Source organism: Mustela erminea, chromosome 17 (assembly GCF_009829155.1).
Source record: "Mustela erminea isolate mMusErm1 chromosome 17, mMusErm1.Pri, whole genome shotgun sequence".
In the NCBI taxonomy this organism is placed as follows: Eukaryota; Metazoa; Chordata; class Mammalia; order Carnivora; family Mustelidae; genus Mustela; species Mustela erminea.
In genome coordinates this window covers 9,881,391-9,902,541 of record NC_045630.1, presented here as the reverse complement: position 1 = coordinate 9,902,541, position 21,151 = coordinate 9,881,391, and the positions used below count along the sequence as shown (strand labels likewise).

The 21,151-nt window shown below is 42.4% G+C and overlaps 1 protein-coding gene across 1 annotated transcript in view; it reads right to left on the bottom strand.

Annotated features, from left to right (window-relative positions):
* The window catches only part of EFCAB2 (EF-hand calcium binding domain 2), a 109,531-nt gene extending 89,088 nt beyond the window's left edge, over nucleotides 1-20,443 (bottom strand). Inside the window, exon 1 of the mRNA XM_032317938.1 lies at nucleotides 19,320-20,443. Coding sequence (XP_032173829.1) covers nucleotides 19,320-19,350 — 31 coding nt within the window. The 5' untranslated portion in view covers nucleotides 19,351-20,443. The remainder of the gene's footprint in view (nucleotides 1-19,319) is intronic.
* Between the last annotated feature and the right edge of the window lie 708 nt (nucleotides 20,444-21,151).

Here is a 21,151-nt window from a genome sequence, read left to right as displayed (position 1 = left end):
CAGTGGCATAAACGGAGAGTCTGTACCCTAGATGTAATGTTAGGGGAAATGGCACTTTACCTCTGTGATCTTCGTTCCCAAATCCCATAAACCTGATTTAATCATTAGAAAAAAATTAAACAAATTCCCATAAAGGGACATTCTAATGGACCGCTAATCCTCAAAACTGTCAAAATGGTAATCAAAAACAAGGAGAGTCTAAGAAACTGCCAAGAGAAGCCTAGGGAGACAACTAACTGTATCATAGTATCCCAAATGGTATCTTGGAACAGGAAAAGGACATTAGGTAAAAATAAAGGAAACTTGAATAAAGTACAGGCCTTTAAAAATAGATTTTATTTGGGGGCGCCTGGGTGGCTCAGTGGGGTAAGCCTCTGCCTTCGGCTCAGGTCATGATCTCAGGGTCCTGTGATCGAGCCCCGCATCGGGCTCTCTGCTCAGCGGGGAGCCTGCTTCTCCCTCTCTCTCTGCCTGCCTCTCTGCCTGCTTGTGATCTCTCTCTCCGTCAAATAAATAAACAAAATCTTTAAAAAAAATAGATTTTATTTATTTATTTGTCAGAGAGAGTGAGAGCGAGAGAGAGAGAGAGAGCACAAGCAGGGGGAACAGAGGGCAGAGGGAGAAGCTAGTTCCCCACTCAGCAAGGAGCCCAATGTGGGACTTGATCCCAGCACCCTGGGATCATGACCTGAGCTGAAGGCAGATGCTTAACGACTAAGCCACCCAGGTGTCCATGGTAAGAAAAATATTGAAGGTGACTACGATAACACATAACATTTGTTGAGCACTATTCTCAACAACAGTGCTCCTCATTTGTCAGGCACTGTTCTATTTGTTTTTGTTTTGTTTTGTTTTAAGTAATCTCTGTGCCCAGTGTGGGGCTCAAACTCACGACCCCAAGATCAAGAGTCACATGTTCCACCAAATGAGCCAGCCAGGTGCCCCTGTTTTGTGGTTTTTTTTTTTTTTTTTTTTTTTTCACTAGGAATAAGCTGGATTCAGAAGAGTGCAAGCAGGTAAAACTACTTTACTTGGCTTAACGGACTGAGCCACCCGGGCACCCTACAGTATAGGCTTTAGTTAATCTTAAAAAAACAAAAACAAAAACAAACAAACTTTGTTAACACCTTACTTTTAACAAATTTGGGCACTGTTTCCAAATTGCAGCACAGTGTGGTTAAGATCATACACTCTAGAGCCAGACTGGGCTTAAAGAACAGATCCACCACTTATTAGCACTGTAACCTTTTGAAAACATTACCTAACTGCTCAGCTATTCTGTTTTTCTCACCTATAAAAAAAAAACAGTATCTCATTTATTTATTTGTATATTTATCTCACAAGTTTATTTTGAAAGGTACTATCGGAACTCTAGTAATATTCAATCAAAGTTACCCATCATAATTTCTAAGTTTTTCTAATTTGGAAAAGTTGCTCAGTATCTCAGGAAAAGTAAGGTATACAGATTTGACTGAGAGAAACTAAGTTTTCTTTTTTTTTTTTTTATTTAAATTCAATTAGCCCACATACAGTACATCATTACTTTCAGAAATAGTGTTCAATAATTCAGCAGTCACATATAACAGTGATGCTTATCGCATCACATGCCCTCCTTAATGCCCATCACTCAGTACCCCATCTCCCCACTCACCTTCCCTTCTGCAAGGGAAGTTTGAGTCACACAGTCAAGAGACTCCTATGGTTTTTCTCCCTAATTTCTTCCTTCAGCTTTTGCTCCCTTCCCCTATAATCCTCTGCACTATTTCTTATATTCCACATGAGTGAAACTCTATAATTATCTTTTTCTGACTGACTTATTTCACCTAGCATAATATCCTCCAGTTTCATCCACATTGATGTAAATGGTAGGTATTCGTCCTTTCTGATGACTGAGTAATATTCCGTTGTTTATATGAACCACATCTTCTTTATCCATTCATCTGCTGAAGGACATCTCAGCTCTTTCCACAGTCTGGCTATTGTGGACATTGCTGCTATGAATATTGGAGTGCAGTTGCCCCTTCTTTCTGAACATCGGTATCTTTGGAATAAATACCCAGTATTTATTGCTGGGTCATAGGGTAGCTCTATTTTTAACTTCTTGATGAAAATCCATACTGTTTTCCAGAGTGGCTGCACTAGCTTGCATACCCACCAACAGTGGAAGAAGGTTCCCCTTTCTCCACTTCCATGGAAAATTTGTTGCTTTTGTCTTGTTAACTTTAGCCATTCTAACTGGTGTAAAGTGATATCTCATTGTGGTTTGATTTGTATTTCCCTGATGCCAAGTGATACGGAGCATTTTTTCATGTGTCTGTTGGACATTTGTAGGTCTTCTTTGGAGAAATGTCTGTTCATGTCTTCTGCCCATTTCTTGACTGGATTATGTATTTTGGGTGTTGAGTTTGTTAAGTTCCTTACAGATCTTAGACAGCAGCCCTTTATCTGATGTCATTTGCAAATATCTTCTCCCATTCCATAGGTTGCCTTTTAGTTTTGTTGACTGTTTCCTTTGCTGTGCAGAAGCTTTTTATCTTGATGAAGTCCCAATAGTTCATTTTTTCTTTTGTTTCTCTTGTCTTTGGAGACATACGTAGCAAGAAGATGCTGTAGCCAAGGTTGAAGAGGTTATTGCCTGCCTGTGTTCTCCTCTATGATTTTGATGGATTCCCATCTCACATTTAAGTCTTTCATCCATTTTAAATTTATCTTTGTGTATGGTATAAGGAAATGGTCGTTTCATTTTTCTGCATTTGACTGTCCAATTTTCCCAGTACCATTTACTGAAGGAATTGTCTTTTTTCCATTGAATATTCTTTCCTGCTTTGTTGAAGATTAGTTGACCATAGAGTTGAGGGTCCATATCTGGGCTCTCTATTCTGTTCCATTGATCTGTGTGTTTTTGTGCCAGTACCATGCTGTCTTGATGATCACAGTTTGGTAATAATATAGGCATTGTGGTGCCCTCAGCTTTGGTTTTCTTTTTCAACATTCCCTTGGCTATTCGGAGTCTTTTCTGGTTCCACACAAATTTTAGTATTGTTTGTTCCAGCTCTGTGAAAGATATCAATGGTATTTTGATAGAAATTGCATTGAAAGTGTAGATTGCTCTGGGTAGCACAGACATTTTAACAATGTTTATTCTTGGGGCCTTGGTTAAGCATCTGCCTTCAGCTCAAGTCATGATCCCAGGGTCCTGGGATTGAGTCCCATAATTGGGATCCCTGATCAGTGGACAGTCTCCTTCTGCCTTTCCCTCTGCCCCTCCCCCAGCTCATGTTCACTCACTCTTACTCTCCAAATAAATGAATAAAATATTTTTTTAAAAAATGTTTATTCTTCCAATCCATGAGCATGGAATGTTTTTCCATCTCATTGTGTGTTCTTCGATTTCCTTCATAAGTGTTCTGTAGTTTTTAGAGTACAAATCCTTTACCTCTTTGGTTAGGTTTATTCCTAGGTATCTTATGGGTTTTGGTATAATTGTAAATAGGACTGATTCCTTAACTGAGAGAAACTAAGCTTTCTATTATTCATTCACATGAAACATATATAGAAAGAGAAAACTGGCAAAATATTTAATTTCACACAGAATTATTATTAGTTTCCATGAAATCATAAACCATATTGGAACCTGTTGATATTTCACTCTAATACTATATATTATTATAGCAGTTACTATGTAACACTATATATATTTTAATACTGTATTATTGTTTTGGGTTAAATAAATCATCTTTCTTCAAATAGTAAATAAAAGTGTATATTTTAGACTCCTTTAAAAATATGTTCTTTACAAGGGTGCCTAGATGGTTCAGTGGGTTAAGCCTCTGCCTTCGGCCCAGGTCATGATCTCAGGGTCCTGCGATCAAGCCCCACATCGGGCTCTCTGCTCAGCGGGGAGCCTGCTTCTCCCTCTCTCTCTGCCTGACTCTTTGCTTACTTTTGATCTCTCTCTCTCTGTCAAATAAATAAACAAATAAATAAATGAATAAAATCTTTAAAAAAACGCTCTTTACATTTTTTAGTTGTTCCTACTCCATTAGGTTACACAAACACACAGAACACTTGTTTACTATAAAAAATGTAACTAAATTAATAAATATATCAATATAATATAAAATGCAATTTATTTGGTGAAATTCCAGTTAGAGGCAAGTTACATCGTTACATAGCAATTCCTTTTTCTCCTTAATCCCATATTAGGTGCTCCCAACAAAAAGAAATGAAAGGCATCCAAATTGGTGAGGAAGAAGTGAAGCTGTCACTATTTGCAGATGACATAATCCTCTATATAAAGAAAACCCTAAAGACTCCACCAGAAAACTACTAGAACTCATAAATGAATTTAGTTGCAGGCTACAAGATCAATATGCAAAAATCTATTGCCTTTCTATACACTACCAAAGAAGCAACAGAAAGAGAAATTAAGAAAACCATCCCATTTACAATGCACCCCAACTAGTAAGATACCTGGGAATAAACCTAACCAAAGGGGTTTCACCTGTATTCTGAAAACTATAAAACCCTGATGAAAAAAAATTAAAGAGGACACAAAAAATGGAAAGACATTCCATGCCCATGTTTTAGAAGAACAAATACTGTTAAAGGGTCTATATATGCAAAACAGCCTACATATTTAATGCAATCCCTATCCAAATACCAACAGCATTTTTCACAGAACTAGAACAAACAGTCCTTAAATTTGTAGGGAACCACAAAAGACCCCCACATAACAAAAACAATCTTGGAAAAGAAAAACAAAATTGGAGGTTATCACAATCTGAGTTCTGAAGTTATTACAACGCTGACATTATCAAAATAGTATGGTATTGGCACAAAAACAGACACTAGATCAATGGAAAAGAACAGAGAGTCCAGAGATAAAACCATAATTATATGGTCAATTAATCTTCAACACAGGAGGAAAGAATATTCAATGGGAAAAAGACAGTTTCTCCAGCTAATGGTGTTGGGAAAACTGGACAGCAAGCAAAAGAATGAAACCGGACTACCTTCTTCCAACATACACAAAAATAAACTCAGAATGGATTAAGGACCTAAATGTAAACCATAAAACCTAGAAACCATAAAAATCCTAGAAGAGAACACTGGGAGTAATTTCTCTGGCATTGGCTGTAGCAGCATTTTTCTAGCTATGCCTCCTGAGGCAAAAGAAACGAAAGCAAAAATAAACTATTGGGACTTCATCAAAATAAAAAGCTTCTGCACTGTGAAGGAAGCAATCAGCAAAACTAAAAGACAACTTAGTGGACGGCAAAAGATATTTGCAAATGACATATCCGATAAACAGTATCCAAAATATATAAAGAACTGATACCACTCAACACCCCAAAAATAGAATCCAATTAAATATGGGCTGAACACATGAACAAATATTTCTCCAAAGAAGACTAACAGACCCATGAAAAGATGCTCAACATCATTCATCATCAGGGAAATGCAAATCAAAACCACAGTGACCACATCTGTCAGAACAGCTAAAATTAACAACACAAGAAACAACAGGTGTTGGCGAGGATGTGGAGCAAAAGGAACCCTTGCGGGTTGCTGGGGGAATGCAGGCTCGTGCAGTCACTCTGGAAAACAGTATCAGTGCTCTTCAAAAAGTTAAAAATAGAGCTACCCTACAACACAGCAATCACACTACTGGGTATTTACCCAAATAATACAGAAACACTAATTCCAAGGGAGACATGCACCCCTATGTTTACGGCAGCATTGTTTATAATAGGCAAACTACAGAAGCAGCCCAAGTGTCCAACGATAAATGAATAAAGATGCGGGTGCGTGTGTATATACAATGGTGTGTATATATAATGGAACATTATTCTACCATTAAAAAGCATGAAATCTTGCTATTTGCAACAACATAGATGGAGCTAGAGAATGTGACGCTAAACAAAATAAGTCAGAAAGACAAATACCATGATTTCACTCACATGGAGCACAGGGTGATGTATGGAAGTGTTGAATCGCTATACTGTACACCTGAAGCCAATACAACACTGGAATTAAAGTTAAAAAATTAATTTTAAAAAATTCCATATTAGATACTACCAAACCCAAAAATTTGACATTATATTTGCCTTTCAGCAATGGGAACATGAAGGCTAAAAATTAGCTATCATACCAAATTAAAATCAAACCATAAAAAGAGGGGGGCCTGGGTGGCTAGGTGGGTTAAGCCGCTGCCTTCAGCTCAGGTCATGATCTCAGGATCCTGCGATCGAGCCCCGCATCGGGCTCTCTGCTCAGCGGGGAGCCTGCTCCCCCCCACCCCCGCCTGCCTCTCTGCCTGCTTGTCATCTCTCTCTGTCAAATAAATAAATAAAATCTTTAAGAAAAAAAAAAAACATAAAAAGAAAAAAAGTTACACTTAATTTCAAAAGAAGAAACTAATGATAATAAATACAGAAGGAGCTGTCATAACCAAAATAAAAGTCACATCACCTACGGTTATAGAGCAGAGCATTTTGTTTGTTTAAACAAAGTAGGGCTTGAACTCATGACCCCAAGATCAAGTGTCACACATTCTTATGACTGAGCCAGCCAGGCATCTCTACAGAGTGGAATTTTAAACAAATAGTACAGCTTAGTTCTTTCCTAAACCTAAGACATCTTATACATATTTAAATATTTAACCAGGTGCTCAAAACCCCTCCTAGGAAATTAACATGAAATAATAGGTCCCAAGAGGAATCCTTCCCTTGAGAACTGTGTAAAACATACAGCAAAGAAGGTAAAGAAATGCCCCTAAGGTTAATTAACAAGAAGTACAAATAACACTATTGTTCTGTTTGTCTCAAGTACCGCCAGTACCTATTCCAAAGATACTCTGTTTTTAAAAAGTCAAGAACCCAATTCGTTTTGTATTTTGTTTTTTGGTTTTTTTTTTTTTTTTGGAGGAGGGGAGGGAGTAGTTATTAATGAATTCTTATTTTATAATCAACTTGATCCAAAGACACTGTACCACTAAAACACCAGGCTTAAAACTGCATACCATATTTACTCAACTAGCTTTCATTCATGCTTTCATTTAGCAAATTTTCAGCTTTTTTTTTTTTTTTAAGATTTTATTTATTTATTTGAGAGAGACAGAGAGCAGGAGCAGGGGCAGGAGGGTGCAGAGGGAGAGGGAGAAGCAGACTCCCCACTGATCAGGGAGCCTGACATGGGGCTTGATCCCAGGACTCTGGGGTCATGACCTGAGCTGAAGGCAGACGTGGAGCCGACTGAGCCACCCAGGAGCCCCTGGTTCAAGACAACAGGCTTGAACAAAAATATTTGTTCATGTGTTTATAAAAACATAAACCAAATGTGTTATTTCCCTGTTTAAAATGCTGCGATGGCTTCCTTTTCCTCTTTAATAGAAGTCAGCATCCACTCCCCTCCAACCTGGTCATCAAACAGGCCTGACCTCTGCCTACTCTGCCAACCTCAGTTCCCGTCACTCCTCACCACGTCACTCCATTCCAGCTACCCTGGCCCTCATTCAATGCCTCGGATAAGCCAGGCTCCTTTGCTGCTTCGGCCTTCTGAATTTGCTTTGCTTCCACTGAACACTAGTAAGAGGGAGGGCTACACTCAATGCCCCTGCAGAAAAAATTAAGTGTCCCTCCTCTGAAACCCTGAACTTTTTGGAAGCACTTATCCAAAATGTGGTTAAATAATTATGTTCTTATGGCTCTCTCCTCTACAGTAATATCATCTCTAATCTAATTCTTCCCCCAATGTAGAGCACAGTGGCCTGGCATGGCAGGTAATGACGGATAACCTGTGCACAGCTCTTGCTAACACGTGTCGCTCTCTGCTACCTGCTTTGCCACCATATGAGGAAGGTTCCACTATACTCAGTTGACTTGTGAAGAAATTAGAATAGAGGGCACCTGGGTGGCTCAGTGAGTTAAAGCCTCTGCCTTCGGTTCAGGTCATGATCCCAGGGTGCTGGGATCAAGCCCCACATCGGGCTCTCTGCTCTGTGGGGAGCCTGCTTCCTCCTCTCTCTCTGCCTGCCTCTCTGCCTACTTGTGATCTCTGTCAAATAAATAAATAAAATATTTTAAAAAAAGAAAGAAAGAAATTAGAATAGCTCAGTACCTACCCTGAAGTTACCCAGCTCTTAAGTGGCAGAGCTGGAATTTGAGTCAGTAAAGATTTACTATAGACTTCATGGTTTTGCCTGTTTTTAGAGATTTATCCATTCATTTTGAGAGACAGAAAGCGCAAGCTGGGCAAGGAGAGGAGGAGGAGAGAGAGAATCTCAAGCAGACTCCCTACAGAATGCAAAGCCCAACTTAGGGCTCAATCCCATGACCCATGAGACCAAATCCTGAGCCAAAATCAAGCAACTTAGCCACTCAGATGTCCAATTTGTTTGCTTTTAAGTAGGCTCCATACCTAGGGTGGAGCCCAACACCAGGCTTGAACTCATGACCCTGAGACCAATACCTGAGCTGAGATCAAGAGTCGTGCGCTCAACCGACTGAGCCACCCAGATGCCACTATATTTCATGTTCTTAACCACAAAGCAACAATTTGTTAAATGAAGCCCATGCTGGGGAAACACGTGCACAGGTCCACCACTGCTGTGATGGGAAAACCAACTGTTCATTATGACAAAGGGTCGAATGCACGAAGGGTTGTGCCAAACAGAAGATCAGAAACGGACCTGGAGAAACAAAACATCCTAGTCTGCTCTGTTGAAGTTTAGTCCATCCTAAATCAACGGGAAAACAGTATAGGGTCTTAGGTTAGAGGATTTATAACCAGATAACCAGATTTTCAGTATGAGAAATGGAGTAAACCATTTCAGAGCCTTCCACAATCTGGTAGATACAGATAAATATATATGTGTCAGGAAATTGAGAGAATTTCTATCTTAGGGCTTGTATCTTCTCTCCCATATACGAAACAAACGAGTTGCAGAGTGAATAGGGAGGTAGGTGAGGGGATTAGAGAGATGACATCATGAAGTCACGCGGACGACCCAAACTCCTTCTGAAGCAAGCAGGGCCGGGATAGACAAAGACTGATGACTGCTCTAGATGAGAGACTAGAGGCCCGAGACTAAAATTTAAGATGTCAGAGGTACCACCATTCTAGATTAGGGCATCTCTGGTTTAGCTACGGAAGTGGGTCGCCAAATTGTAACAGATCAAAGTCATTGAAACTGAGGCCATATTTGAGATAACTTCCCTCGTATTTGATTATATCCCAGTTTCATGAGATCGGATCCCGTGCCTGGCTCTGTGCTGAGCAGGGAGCCTGCTTAAGATTTCCTCTCTCCCTTTCCCTTTGCCCCTCCCCACCTCTCTAAAAAAATATAATAATAATCAGAGTCTCCTGAATGGGTGGAAAGGAAGGGATCACCTGGTTTTTCCAAGGAATGGGAGACCCAACCACTTGCCTAGGACTTCAATCCAAACCACCCAGAATTAGCCTCACACACGCCTTCAGATGGTTGCTGCGTCAATCCTGAGGGTTGTACAGGGTTGTACAGCTCCACTTGGTTTGTTCCTTTTTGGCTCCTTTCTCTACAGACTTTTCTTTCCTTTGTTTCTGCTAGGCTCATGGCCACCCGTCCACCCACTTAAAAATTATGCCCTCTCCTAATCTTTCTATTCTCTTCTCTTAATGTCTTTTTACAAACTGCTGCTATCTCCTCTCCCCCCTCCTACCCTTGTAACGTCTAAGGCCTTTTTTAATTCCTTCACTGTCATTCTAGTTGGGTTTCAAGAAGGATAAAAATAAACATGTGTGCTCAATCACCATGGTGAAGCAGATGTGTCATTCTAGTTTTTTATGAGGTTAGATTAAATGTTTCCAGTCTGAGTGCCTCTCCAAACCTAATGGGGGTAGCTCTGAGCTATTTTTAATGTTTTTTAAAGGTTAACTGAAAAATACATTTATCCATAATGAGACCATGAAGGGTGACATTACATTTCTTTACTCAATGTGTTACTCCTGGTTCACTCATTCATTCAATGTTTTCACAGGGACTACTATAACCTCCACACTGTCCCAAATTCCAGGCATTCAGCTGTAAATGAAACAAAGTCCCTTGATTTCATGGAGTTTCTACTGTAATAGGATAAACAACTAAGCAACTATGTATCTTATACTGATCAAAAACTCTGGCAATTATGTGCCTTTGATTACAAAAAATTGAAAAAGAATTAATGTAATTAGTGTAAGAGGATCACAAGGTACTCACAGAATTTAGAAATTAGATCACCCTCTGTTAGTACCTAGTAAGAACCAACAGGGGTGAGATTAAGTGAAATTGTTTTTCCAAAGCGGGAAGAGGATGGGGATCAAAGCTGGGTCAAAAGATCTTTGTGGACCAACACTAACTGCAGCATTATTTACAGCACGGGAAATGTGGAAACAATCGAAACAGCCAACAGTCGGGGAAAGCTTAACTCACATGTTCCATAAACAACGATGCACGCAGCTATAACACGATGTGTGTGAGAGACACTTAGGGCATGAGAAAACACTCATTAATAGTTAAGTGGAAAAGTTAGATATAAAACTATATACAATATCAACTATATGAAACCAATGAAAAACAAATCTGCCGAGAAAAAAAAATACGTTAAAATGGCAAACTTTAGGGGGCACCTGGGTGGCTCAGTGGGTTAAGCCGCTGCCTTCGGCTCAGGTCATGATCTCAGGGTCCTGGGATGGAGTCCCTCATCGGGCTCTCTGCTCAGCAGGGAGCCTGCTTCCCTCTCTCTCTCTGCCTACGTGTGATCTCTGTCTGTCAAATAAATAAATAAAATCTCTAAAAAAAAAAAAAATGGCAAACTTTATTCTAGATTGTGGATCAATGGTTTTTAACAGCATCCTCATCCTATGGTGACTTGTTAGAAACACAAATTCTCACACAAATTCGGGCCTGAGAGCTTAGCAATCTATGTTTCAACAAACCCTCTGGGTGATTCTGACCTCACTGCAGTCTGGGTACTGCTCTAGATAATGAGATGATGGGTAAATTCTATTTTTATTATTATTTTTTCTTTCTTATATAAATTTCAACTTGACTTCTCTATGTGAGACACAGAGACTAAAGACATTGGGGTTGGAGACGACTAGAATGGAGCCCTTGCTTCACGACGGAGCTAGTGACCTTGGATAGTACCTTCCTCAATACTGATTATTTAAAAAAATAACTTGGTCACATCTTTCAACGCCTCAATGATTTCACTCTACTCTCACCTGGCTTACATGGTTTCTGACAAAGTCCAGGTAAGGTGACTGCTTTCCTCTGGCATCTTTCAAGATTTTCTTGTCATCTTTGGTTTTTCTGCAGTTTGACTAGGAGATGCCCTGGCAATATTTTTTGGTATTTACCCTGCTTGGCCTTCTCTTAGTTTCCTGGATCTACTTTGGTATCTTGGGATGTTTGGGGGAAAACTCGTCCATTACCACTACAAATATTTCTTCCGCTCCATTCTTTCATTCTCTTCCTTCTGGTATTCCCACTGTGTCTTTTACGCCTTCAAGCAACTGTCCCACAGCTCTCATGCTGGGTTTTTTTTTCATTCTTTTTTCTCTTTGTATTTCAGTTTGAGACGTTTCTATTGAAATAATCAAATTCTGTCATTCTTTCCTCAATGTTGAGTCTGCTGACGGACCCACCAAAGGTATTCTTCTGTTCCGCTGCATTCAATTTCTAACATTTCCCTTGAATTCGGCGTCTCTGCTTACAGTATGCATTTGTTCTTGAATGTTGCCTTTTTCCATCGGAGCCCTCAACATATTAATCCTAGCTCTTTTAAATTTCAATCTGATAATTCCAAGATATGTACACAGACCTGAGTTTAGTTCTTTTTTTATTTTTTTAATTTATTTGACAGAGATCACAAGTAGGCAGAGAGGCAGGCAGAGAGGAGGAAGCAGGCTCCCCGCAGAGCAGAGAGCCCGATGTGGGGCTCGATCCCATGACCCTGGGATCATGACCTGAGCCGAAGGCAGAGGCTTTAACCCACTGAGCCACCCAGGAGCCCCCTGAGTTTAGTTGTGATGCTTACTTGGTCTCCGAAGGTGTTTTTGCTTTTGCATGCCTTCTAATTTTTTGTTGAAAGCCAGGCATACCGCTCAAGTTATAGGACCTAAGACAGTCAGTCAAGAGGCTTCATAACAATTTGGCCGAGAACAGGGCTGTATTTAATCTTCGCCACAGCTGTATTCCTCTAAGGAGTCCTGAAGTAATGTGCGCCACACACAGTTCAGCGGCAATCCACGACTACTGTACTACAACTCTGTGATGTAGTGGTCAAGTTAAGCGAAGGAAAGCATTCTACCTCATAATCAAACTTCAGTCTTTTACTGGACTTGTCTTTGGGCTGTGACCTTCACAAGTGTTTTTTGGCTTCTCTCTGCCTCCTCAGACGAGATAGGACTGCTACAGGGGACCCGAGTTGGTTAAATGCAGGCAGGGGAGCACAAAGCTCTGGGAAAGTCTTTTCCACCAGAAGGGCGAGTCTTTGTTATGCAGAATGCTCTGAGACTTCAAAATGTTTACCTTTCCCCTCCCCCTGCTAGAGCAACATGGGGTCTTTCTTGGCTCTTTACCAGATGACCTGGTAGGTTTCTGGAAGCAAAACCCAGGCCAATAGGTGGCATCTCCGAGGACTACAGGCTCCCGGGCAGTCTCTCACACTTCACAGTATTTTGGATGTACTCAATATCTCCATTTCATCTGTTTTAAATTATGATAAAACAGACTAAGACATTAACCAGCTCAAGCACCATACAGTTCAGTAGGGTTAGGTACATTCACATTGTTGTACAACCCATCTCTAGAACTTTTCATCTTGCAAACACTGAAGCTCTATTCCATTAACTAACAAGCTCCCTCTTCCCCTTCCCCCTGGCAACCACCATTCTACTCTCTGTTCCTACAAATCTGACTACTCTACGTACCTCATGTAAGCAGCATTACACAGTACTGGTCTTTCTGTGACTGGTTAGATTCACTTACAATAGTATCTTCAAGATTCAGCCTTGTGGTAGCATTAAGTCAGAACCTTTTTCCTTTTTAAAGATGGGTAATATTGCCGGGTATGATCACACTGCATTTTGTGCAACCATTCATCCACTGATGGACACCTGAGTTGCTTTTACCTTTTGGCTACTGTGAATAATGCTGCTATGAACGGGTGTGCAAAGACTTATTCAAGTTCCTGCTTTCAATTATTTTGGGTATAAAGCCAGATGTAGAGTTGCTGGATCTATATGGTAATTCAGTATCTGAATTTTTGAACAACTGCGATACTATTTTCCGCAGTAGCTGTACCATTTCACATGCCCATCAGCAAGCACACAGGACCTCCAATCTCTCCACACCTTGCCAGTGCTAATTTTTTTACCGTAGTCATCCTAAGGGGTGTGACGTGCTATCTCACTGTCCACTTGACTTGTTAAGATACGAATTTTCTTCACTGATTTTGATAGGTAAGTACAAAGATAAAATTCAGTCCAGTTTTTCTCCAAGTTTTATTCTAAATTAGAGAAAATAAATTTTAAGTTTTCTTCTTCAGTTAGTCTCTATGTCGACTGTTATCTGTCTAAAACAAGGAGAAAACTGCTAAATGGTCCTCAAAATAGGCATGGATGATGCATCATTTGTGATCAAGAATTGGTAAGACTTAGATTTAAGTTTTCCTTAACTCCTAGATTCCATGCCACACATATACTGATAGCTACAAATTTCCTAGACTGTGCCAAGTACTTTTCTTCCTGTTTATTCAGAATTTCTTTTCTGCCAGGCATCACGGTGGGTCCTGGGGATATAAAGATGAGTAAGACCACACCATCTCCATTACAACAACAGTATGAAGTAGGTAAAATTCTTCCCACTTTACATTTGAGGAACTACAGGCTCCTGAGGTCTTAGCATCTTGGCTAAGATCAGACAGAGCTTGGGGAAATTGAGGTCTTACCCCACTTTCCTACTACTCCATTGTATAACCTGCACTACTAACAGTTTCCTTTTTAAAAAGTAATATCCACCTGTAGTTTGTTTCTTACCTTAGATTTTCAAATGTTGGGTTTTCGGAGGAAAGGCACAATACAAAGAAATAAACAAAAACTTGTAAAACTCTACCATTCAGGAGTTGATAGTTGAATTAGAGACACTTAACCAACCAATGCAAAGAAACAATATTTTTATACAAAAATAGTAAATCCTAAAGCAAACTTTAAATATCTGAGGCTTACTGAAAAAACTGACATACCTTCCAAAGCTCCTTGCCCTGCCAAGTTAGCGGATTTTATTCCTAAGCAGTTTGTTTCCTAGACATGATTCTAATTATAAACAGAAGTTCTTTGCAGTCCTATGTAAAATTCTCGAGGAGATAGAGACAATAAGTTTAAAAGATTCAAAGAATCGACAATTGAGTTGATTCTCTAAACAAAACAAAACAAAACAAAACAGAAGGAAAAGGAAAAAAGTGTTCTGGCTGAGCAAACTTGAAAGCAATAACAGAACTTCAAAAAACAATTTTTGCTATCCCATTTCAAATATTCTTTCAGTAAAACAAAATTAGCTTTTTGAAATTAACTTGATTCTAAAATTTAAATTCCTTTTTTTTGTTAGCTAACATAACTACGTAGGTGGGGTTTTTTTGTTGTTGTTTTTTTTTTTTTAAGATTTTATTTATTTATTTGGCAGATGGAGATCACAAGTAGGCAGAGAGGCAGGCAGAGAGAGAGGAGGAAGCAGGCTCCCTGCTGAGCAGAGAGCCCAATGCAGGACTCGATCCCAGGACCCTAAGATCATGACCTGAGCCAAAAACAGAGCCTTTAACTCACTGAGCCACCCAGGCGCCCACTACATACATTTTTTAATCTAGGAAAAAATAAATTATTTTTTAAAAGATTTTATTTATTTATTTGTCAGCGAGCACACACAAAGAGAGCAGCAGGCAGAGGGGGGAGAAGCAGGCTCCCTGCTGAGCAAGGAGCCTGAGGCGGGACTCAATCCTAAAACCCTGGAGTCAGGACGTTAAGCCAAAAGAGCTTAATTGACTGAGCCACCTATGTGCCCCTAGGAAAAAAAATAAAATATGTTAAACCACAAAAACGCTACAAAGGAACAGAACAACTTCAGTGTACATAATCTTATAGGAAACTTATAAATAGAACATAATAGCCTGTCATAGTTAATTTTTGTTACCAATGTCCTCTGTACTTTAACCAAGATTAATTCCTAAATGTTGAAGAAGAGCTGGATAGGATATAAATCTAGAAGCTTAAACTTCCTCTGAAACTTTCTCAAGATTAAAGATAAATTATTTAAAATATATGAAAATCAGTTAAGGTGGGGCACCTGGATGGCTCAGTCAGTTAAGTGTCTGCCTTTGGCTCAGGTCATGATCTCATGGTCCTGGGATCAAGTCCTACATCAGGCTCTCTGCTCAGGGGGGAGTCTGCTTCTCCCTTTCCCTCTGATCTTCCTGTCCACTAGTGCTATCTTGAGTAAGTAAATAAAATCTTTAAAAAGAAAATATATGCATGTTTCTACAAAGAGAATTTTTGTAGTTGTTGTTTTTAAAAACAGGCCAGTGAATACTTTGGCTCTCAAAAAATACTTGTTAAGGGGTACCTGGAAGGCTCACAGTCAGTTGAGGGACCAACTCTTGGTATCAGCTCAGGTAATGACCTCATGGATCATGGGATCGAGCCCAGTGTGGGGAGTCAGTTTGAGATTTTCTCTGCCCCTTCCCTCTCTTTCTCTCTCTGAAATAAACAAACATATCTTTTTAAAAATACATTGAGCCAGAAGTAATAGAAGTTTATTGCTTACTTGTAAGAATGAGGGGAAAAAAAACAAAAAAACACAACCAGTGTATGTAGTTTTGGGTACAGAATAGATTTTTAGTTAACAGCAAGTAATGTTTTGGCTAAAATATAAACATCTTTAATTAATACAAATATTCTCTATTCAATAAATATTGAGCTCCTACAATATGCTGGGAACCTCCTCAAGACACTGAGTTTAACAGATCAGAAAATGGTCCCCTTTCTTATAGCAGCCATGTCCGCAGTAGCCAAAATATGGAAAGAGCCCCGATGCCCACTGACAAATAAATGGATAAAGATGTGGTATTAGGGGCACCTGGGTGGCTCAGTGGGTTAAAGCCTCTGCCTTCAGCTCAGGTCATGATCCCAGGGTCCTGGGATCGAGCCCCGAATCAGGCTCTCTGCTCGGCAGGGAGCCTGCTTCCTCCTCTCTCTCTGCCTGCCTCTCTGCCTACTTGTGATCTCTGTCTGTCAAATAAATAAATAAAATCTTTAAAAAAAAAAAAAAGATGTGGTATTATATATATACAATGGATTATTACTCAGCTATCAAAGAGAATGAAATCTTGCATTTGCAACAACATGGATGGAACTAGAGGGTACCATGCTAAGCAAAATAAGCCAGAGAAAGACAAACACCGTATGATTCACTCATATGTGGAATTTAAATAAAACAGATGAACATAGGGGAAGGGAAGAAAAATAAAATAAGAAAAAAACAGAGCAAGGCAAGCCAAAAGGGACTCTTAACTGGAGGGAACAAACTGAGGGTTGCTGGAGGGAAGGTGTGTGGGGAAATGGGATACCGGGTGATGGGCATTAAGGAGGGCTCATTGTATCTAGTGAGTACTGGGTGTCGTATGAAACTGATGAACCATTGAACTCTACCCCTGAAGCTAATAATACACTATATGCTAACCAAATTGAATATAAATAAAAATTTTTTTTAATGGTCCTTTCCTCTTAAAGCTAACAGGGTACTGGATATATGCTCCAAAACTATCCTTTCTTTTGTGTGATTCCACGCTCATCAAGGACCTTTTGAAATATAAATTCACCCTCCCCAAAAGCTTAATACTCTTAAAACAAAATACTACATTGCTGAGATCAGCTTTCTGGTTAAAGTGTCAGCATACCCCTACTGAATTTAAGATTAATTAGTTCGCTTGAGTGAAACCCCAAAGCCTTGATCAATTATGATTACTGGTGAGATGTAATTTCTCAACCTTCAGGGCTGAGAATCAAATCCAGGAGTGCAGTTATGTCCAAAGATGTTAACTGCCAAATGAGTTGCTAGTTTACCCTCAGGCAACATGGCGTCATTTCATCATGTCCTACCAACTGCAATTACAATCAACTTGTAAAACTGTTAAGCATAAATAAGATATACCATATAACACTGGTTCTCAACCAGTGTTGAGATTTAATATCCAGTCTGGTCCCCAGCTCACTGCTCTCTCCCCTCCACCGATGTCTTATCTCCTTTACTGATCTCACCTTTTTTTTTTTTTTTAAGATCTTATTTATTTATTTGACAGCGAGACAGAGAGAGAGAGCACAAGTAGGCAGAGCCGCAGGCAGAGGCAGAGGAAGGGGAAGAAGCAGGCTCTCTACTGAGCAGAGAGCCTCACATAGGACTGGATCCCAGGACCCCGGGACAATGATCTGAGCCTAAGGCAGCGGCTTGAGCAACTGAGCCACCCAGTGCCCTGATCTCACCTTTCTCGAAAGTCAAGTTTTTTTTCCCTCAAAATCCTCACCTAAGGAGAACACCCTCCACAGGCATTCAACATATGTCAACAGAATGAATGACATCCAGCCTTTGTCATTACTTCAATAGTTATGGACAGAACTGTTTCTTCCTCTGGATTTATTCTAAATAGAAAAGTATTTCTGAAAAGTGAAACATCAGAAAAGCTTTTTTTTTTTAAGAAAGTAAAGAAAAAATTGGATTTGAGACACGATCCAGTGCGTTCTCTGCTGACCTAATCAACCTTAAACAACCTTAAAAAAATAAACATCCGTAATTAACATGTTAATTTATCTTGTTCCACTTTTTTGTAAATAATAATAACGACGAAATCATGTGGTTTTCTGGGGCAGTTTTTAAAAATTTGTCTTAAAGCAACACCTGGCGGGCCTAGTCCGAAGAGCATGTGACTCTTGATCTCCTGTCGGGGAGTTCGAGCCCCACACTGGGTGTAGAAACTACTTATAAAAACAAAAATAAACTCCAAAAAATAAAAATAAAACCCTTTAAAATCAGTCTTTAAAAAAAAAAGAATCACTTCCTTCGGATGCACCTTTTACTTTTAAAGCAGTGCAATAAAAAATGAGGCCTCTTCGTAAAGGTAACATCTAGAACACACTTCCGAGTCTTCAGACTTGACAGTCCTAAAAATAAACCAAGTCGTATTCCTCTTATCCACAGGCAGGCAGATCTTCGGCCCAGTTTCCACGGTTTCTCCGCCGATTTTCTGTGATTTTAGCCACACGAGTGACTGAGTACCTCAGGGCCGGTTCCTGCACTTGTAAATGTGCACCTGATGACACTCGGCCGCAGGCTGAGGGAAGGGACACGTGACACGGTGTTCGCAGCTCCCAGCCAGGAAACAAGGACGAACTGTAATTTCATTTCCAAGATGCTGACCTCGACGGGTGGACGGGGTTTTGCCAGGAGGGTGCCCGTGGGCACACACGCACGGGCTGTTCCCTCGGAGCAACCGAGGAAGGGGCCGGGGCTCCGGCTGGCGCGGACACGACGTCTAGGGTCGCCGCGCAACGTGGACGCCCAGGGTTCCGCCCGCGCTTCCGCCGCCCAGCGCCGCCGCCTGCGGGCAGCTCTCCCGCCCTCCTCACGCTGCCGCGCGCCAGTGCTCCGACCCGCCCCCCGCGGGCGCGCGCTTCGGAGGCCGCAGCCGCGGAGGGGGCGCCCGCGAGCCGGAAAGGCCGTCCCCCCCGACGTCCCCCCTCGTCCCCCTCACGTCCCAAACGAGCAGGCAAAATGGAGGCGGCGGGCGTGTTCCCAGCGGGCGGGGCTGACGTGCGGCCCGAGGGTCCCGCGGGCGCGGGCGGCCAGAGCCGGGCCGCCCCGGGTGCCCGCAGCCCGGCAGCCGCCGGCGTGGCGCCTGCGGCACAGAGGCCGGGCCGAGACTGTGGAGGCGGGGTGCCGGCGGCGGCGGCGAACAAGGACGCCATTATCGGCCTCGCCCGCCGGAGCCGCGGCTCGGAGCTCCCGGGGAGGGAGGCGGTGGGGGAGGGGGAAGGGGGGAGACGGGGGAGGAGGGAGGGGACGGGAGGAGGGAACGGGAGGAGGGAAGGAGGAGGACGGGGCGGGGCTCAGGCGTCGGCAGGGAGGCAGCGGGCGCCAGGCTGCAGGGCGCGTCTGTGGCCCCCTGCCCTGTGGGCCTTCTCCCCGCGGGGCCGACTCCGCTGGAGGGCGGCCCACCCCGCCCGGCGCGCCCCGGTGCGGGCCCCGGTCTTACCTGTGCCTTCCCTTTCTTTATCGTCCGCCATCTTGCTGCGGAGCCGTCGCCCGGGAGATGCCTGGCGTCACGCTAGGTCGTGGCGTCCTTGCCCCTTCCAGCCACCGCGCGAGTCTGGCCTGAGGCATCGGCGGCGCCGAACCCCGAGGGCGGGAGACCCCGGGGCGGGGGCGGAGGGGAGGCTCGTAGCGCGCGCCCCTCTCCCTCCCGCTCCCCTCCCCCCCCGCGCGCGCCCCCACCCCTTCCGCCCCTCTCCCGCGGCCCGAGCGCTGCCTTCTCCGGCCTGGGGGGGTCGAGGGAGTGAGCGAGCCACGGGCCCCGTTTTCCCTCCTCCCGACCCGCGTGGGGACTCGCAGACCCGGCTCCCTCCCCGCCCGTGGGTACGACGGATTTGAAAGAGCGGCCGGAGAGCCGGGGGCGGACCTCGCGGCTGCCCCGGGGGCCGAGAGGCCGGGACGCCGGGCGGGCTCGGGGTGGGGGGCATCCCAGCCGGCACCCCGAGCCGGGCCGGCGGAGCCAACGCGCGTCGCCAAGGCGGCAGTGGCTGACACAGCCTGGAAGGGTCTCATGGCAACGGAGACGGGCCCGGCGGGCCGCCTCGACCCCGACGTTAAATGTCCTAGCTCGTGAGGTTGGACGTGACCTCCGGCTAAGGTTACTACTGAGAAGTTGTACCTGCCGCGTTTCTGAAACTTCGCAGCTGTCGCAGGGTGTTCCATTTTTGTCTGGGTTTAAGGATCAGCTCCTTCTGCTAGAATTTTTTTTTAAATAATTTTCTTGAATTACGTGATTCAAACGAATACACGATTTTAAAGCTAATCTTGGATGATTTTTAAGTGTTTGCCTATTAGTTTAGAGGATATTGTGTGAAAATGTATGAACTGTTAACTGTAAATGTTGAAACCTTCAGAGTACAAGGTACTACTATGTGATGATTTTCTTAACATTCTCCTTTTATTCTGGTCCTGTAATTTCTCAGTAAGCCCGGAAGCCAACTGTTCTTAATTAAAATAACCTTTTTCTATAGAATGTACTCGTTTGGTGCTGTGACCAGCATTCTCTTTTTGAAACTGATGAGAAACTATTGAATCATCACAAAATGGCTTCTGTTAGAAAATAGGTACTTACATTAAACGAATACGGTTGTTTACAGTTAATTCTGGACTTCCCAGAATATGGGAAAGTAATCATTAGCATTGACATAATATTTAAATTTCGTAGTCATTATAGTCTGGTAGTTTGTTTTGAAAGACGCCCTCTTTGCATATAGATAATGAAGGGCTTTGAAATAAACGTCGGAAAACCTCAGCTTTGGGCTCGGGTTGACTTCTCACCCACTGTGCCTTCTCATAGGCTGTTTGCCGTTTCCTTTTTCTGGAATGCCCTCCCCCACCCCTCTCCCTGCCCTAACACCCTCCCACAGACACTGGGGCGGCTCCCTCCCAGTTGTCAGTGACCTCCTTGAAGGTCACCTGCTCCTTGAAGCTTTCCGGGTCAAGCTTTTCCTCACAGGAGTCCAGAACTCACATTCTAGAGCCTCTTCGATTGATTTGCAATGACTTTGTATATTTGCTTGTACTGTAAGCTGTTGAGGACAGGAAACACTTTATTTGTCCCTGTATCCCCTGTGCCTACAATAATTCTTAAATTCTTGCATCTGAAATAATACATGTTTTAAAAAATTAAAGACTGGGGTTAGTCTTTCCAATGACTTATTAAGAAATGATTATTTAGAGGCGCCTGGATGGCTCAGTAAGTTAAAGCCTCTGCCTTCGGCTCAGGTCATGATCTCAGGGTCCTGGGATGGAGCCCTGCATCCGGCTTTCTGCTCA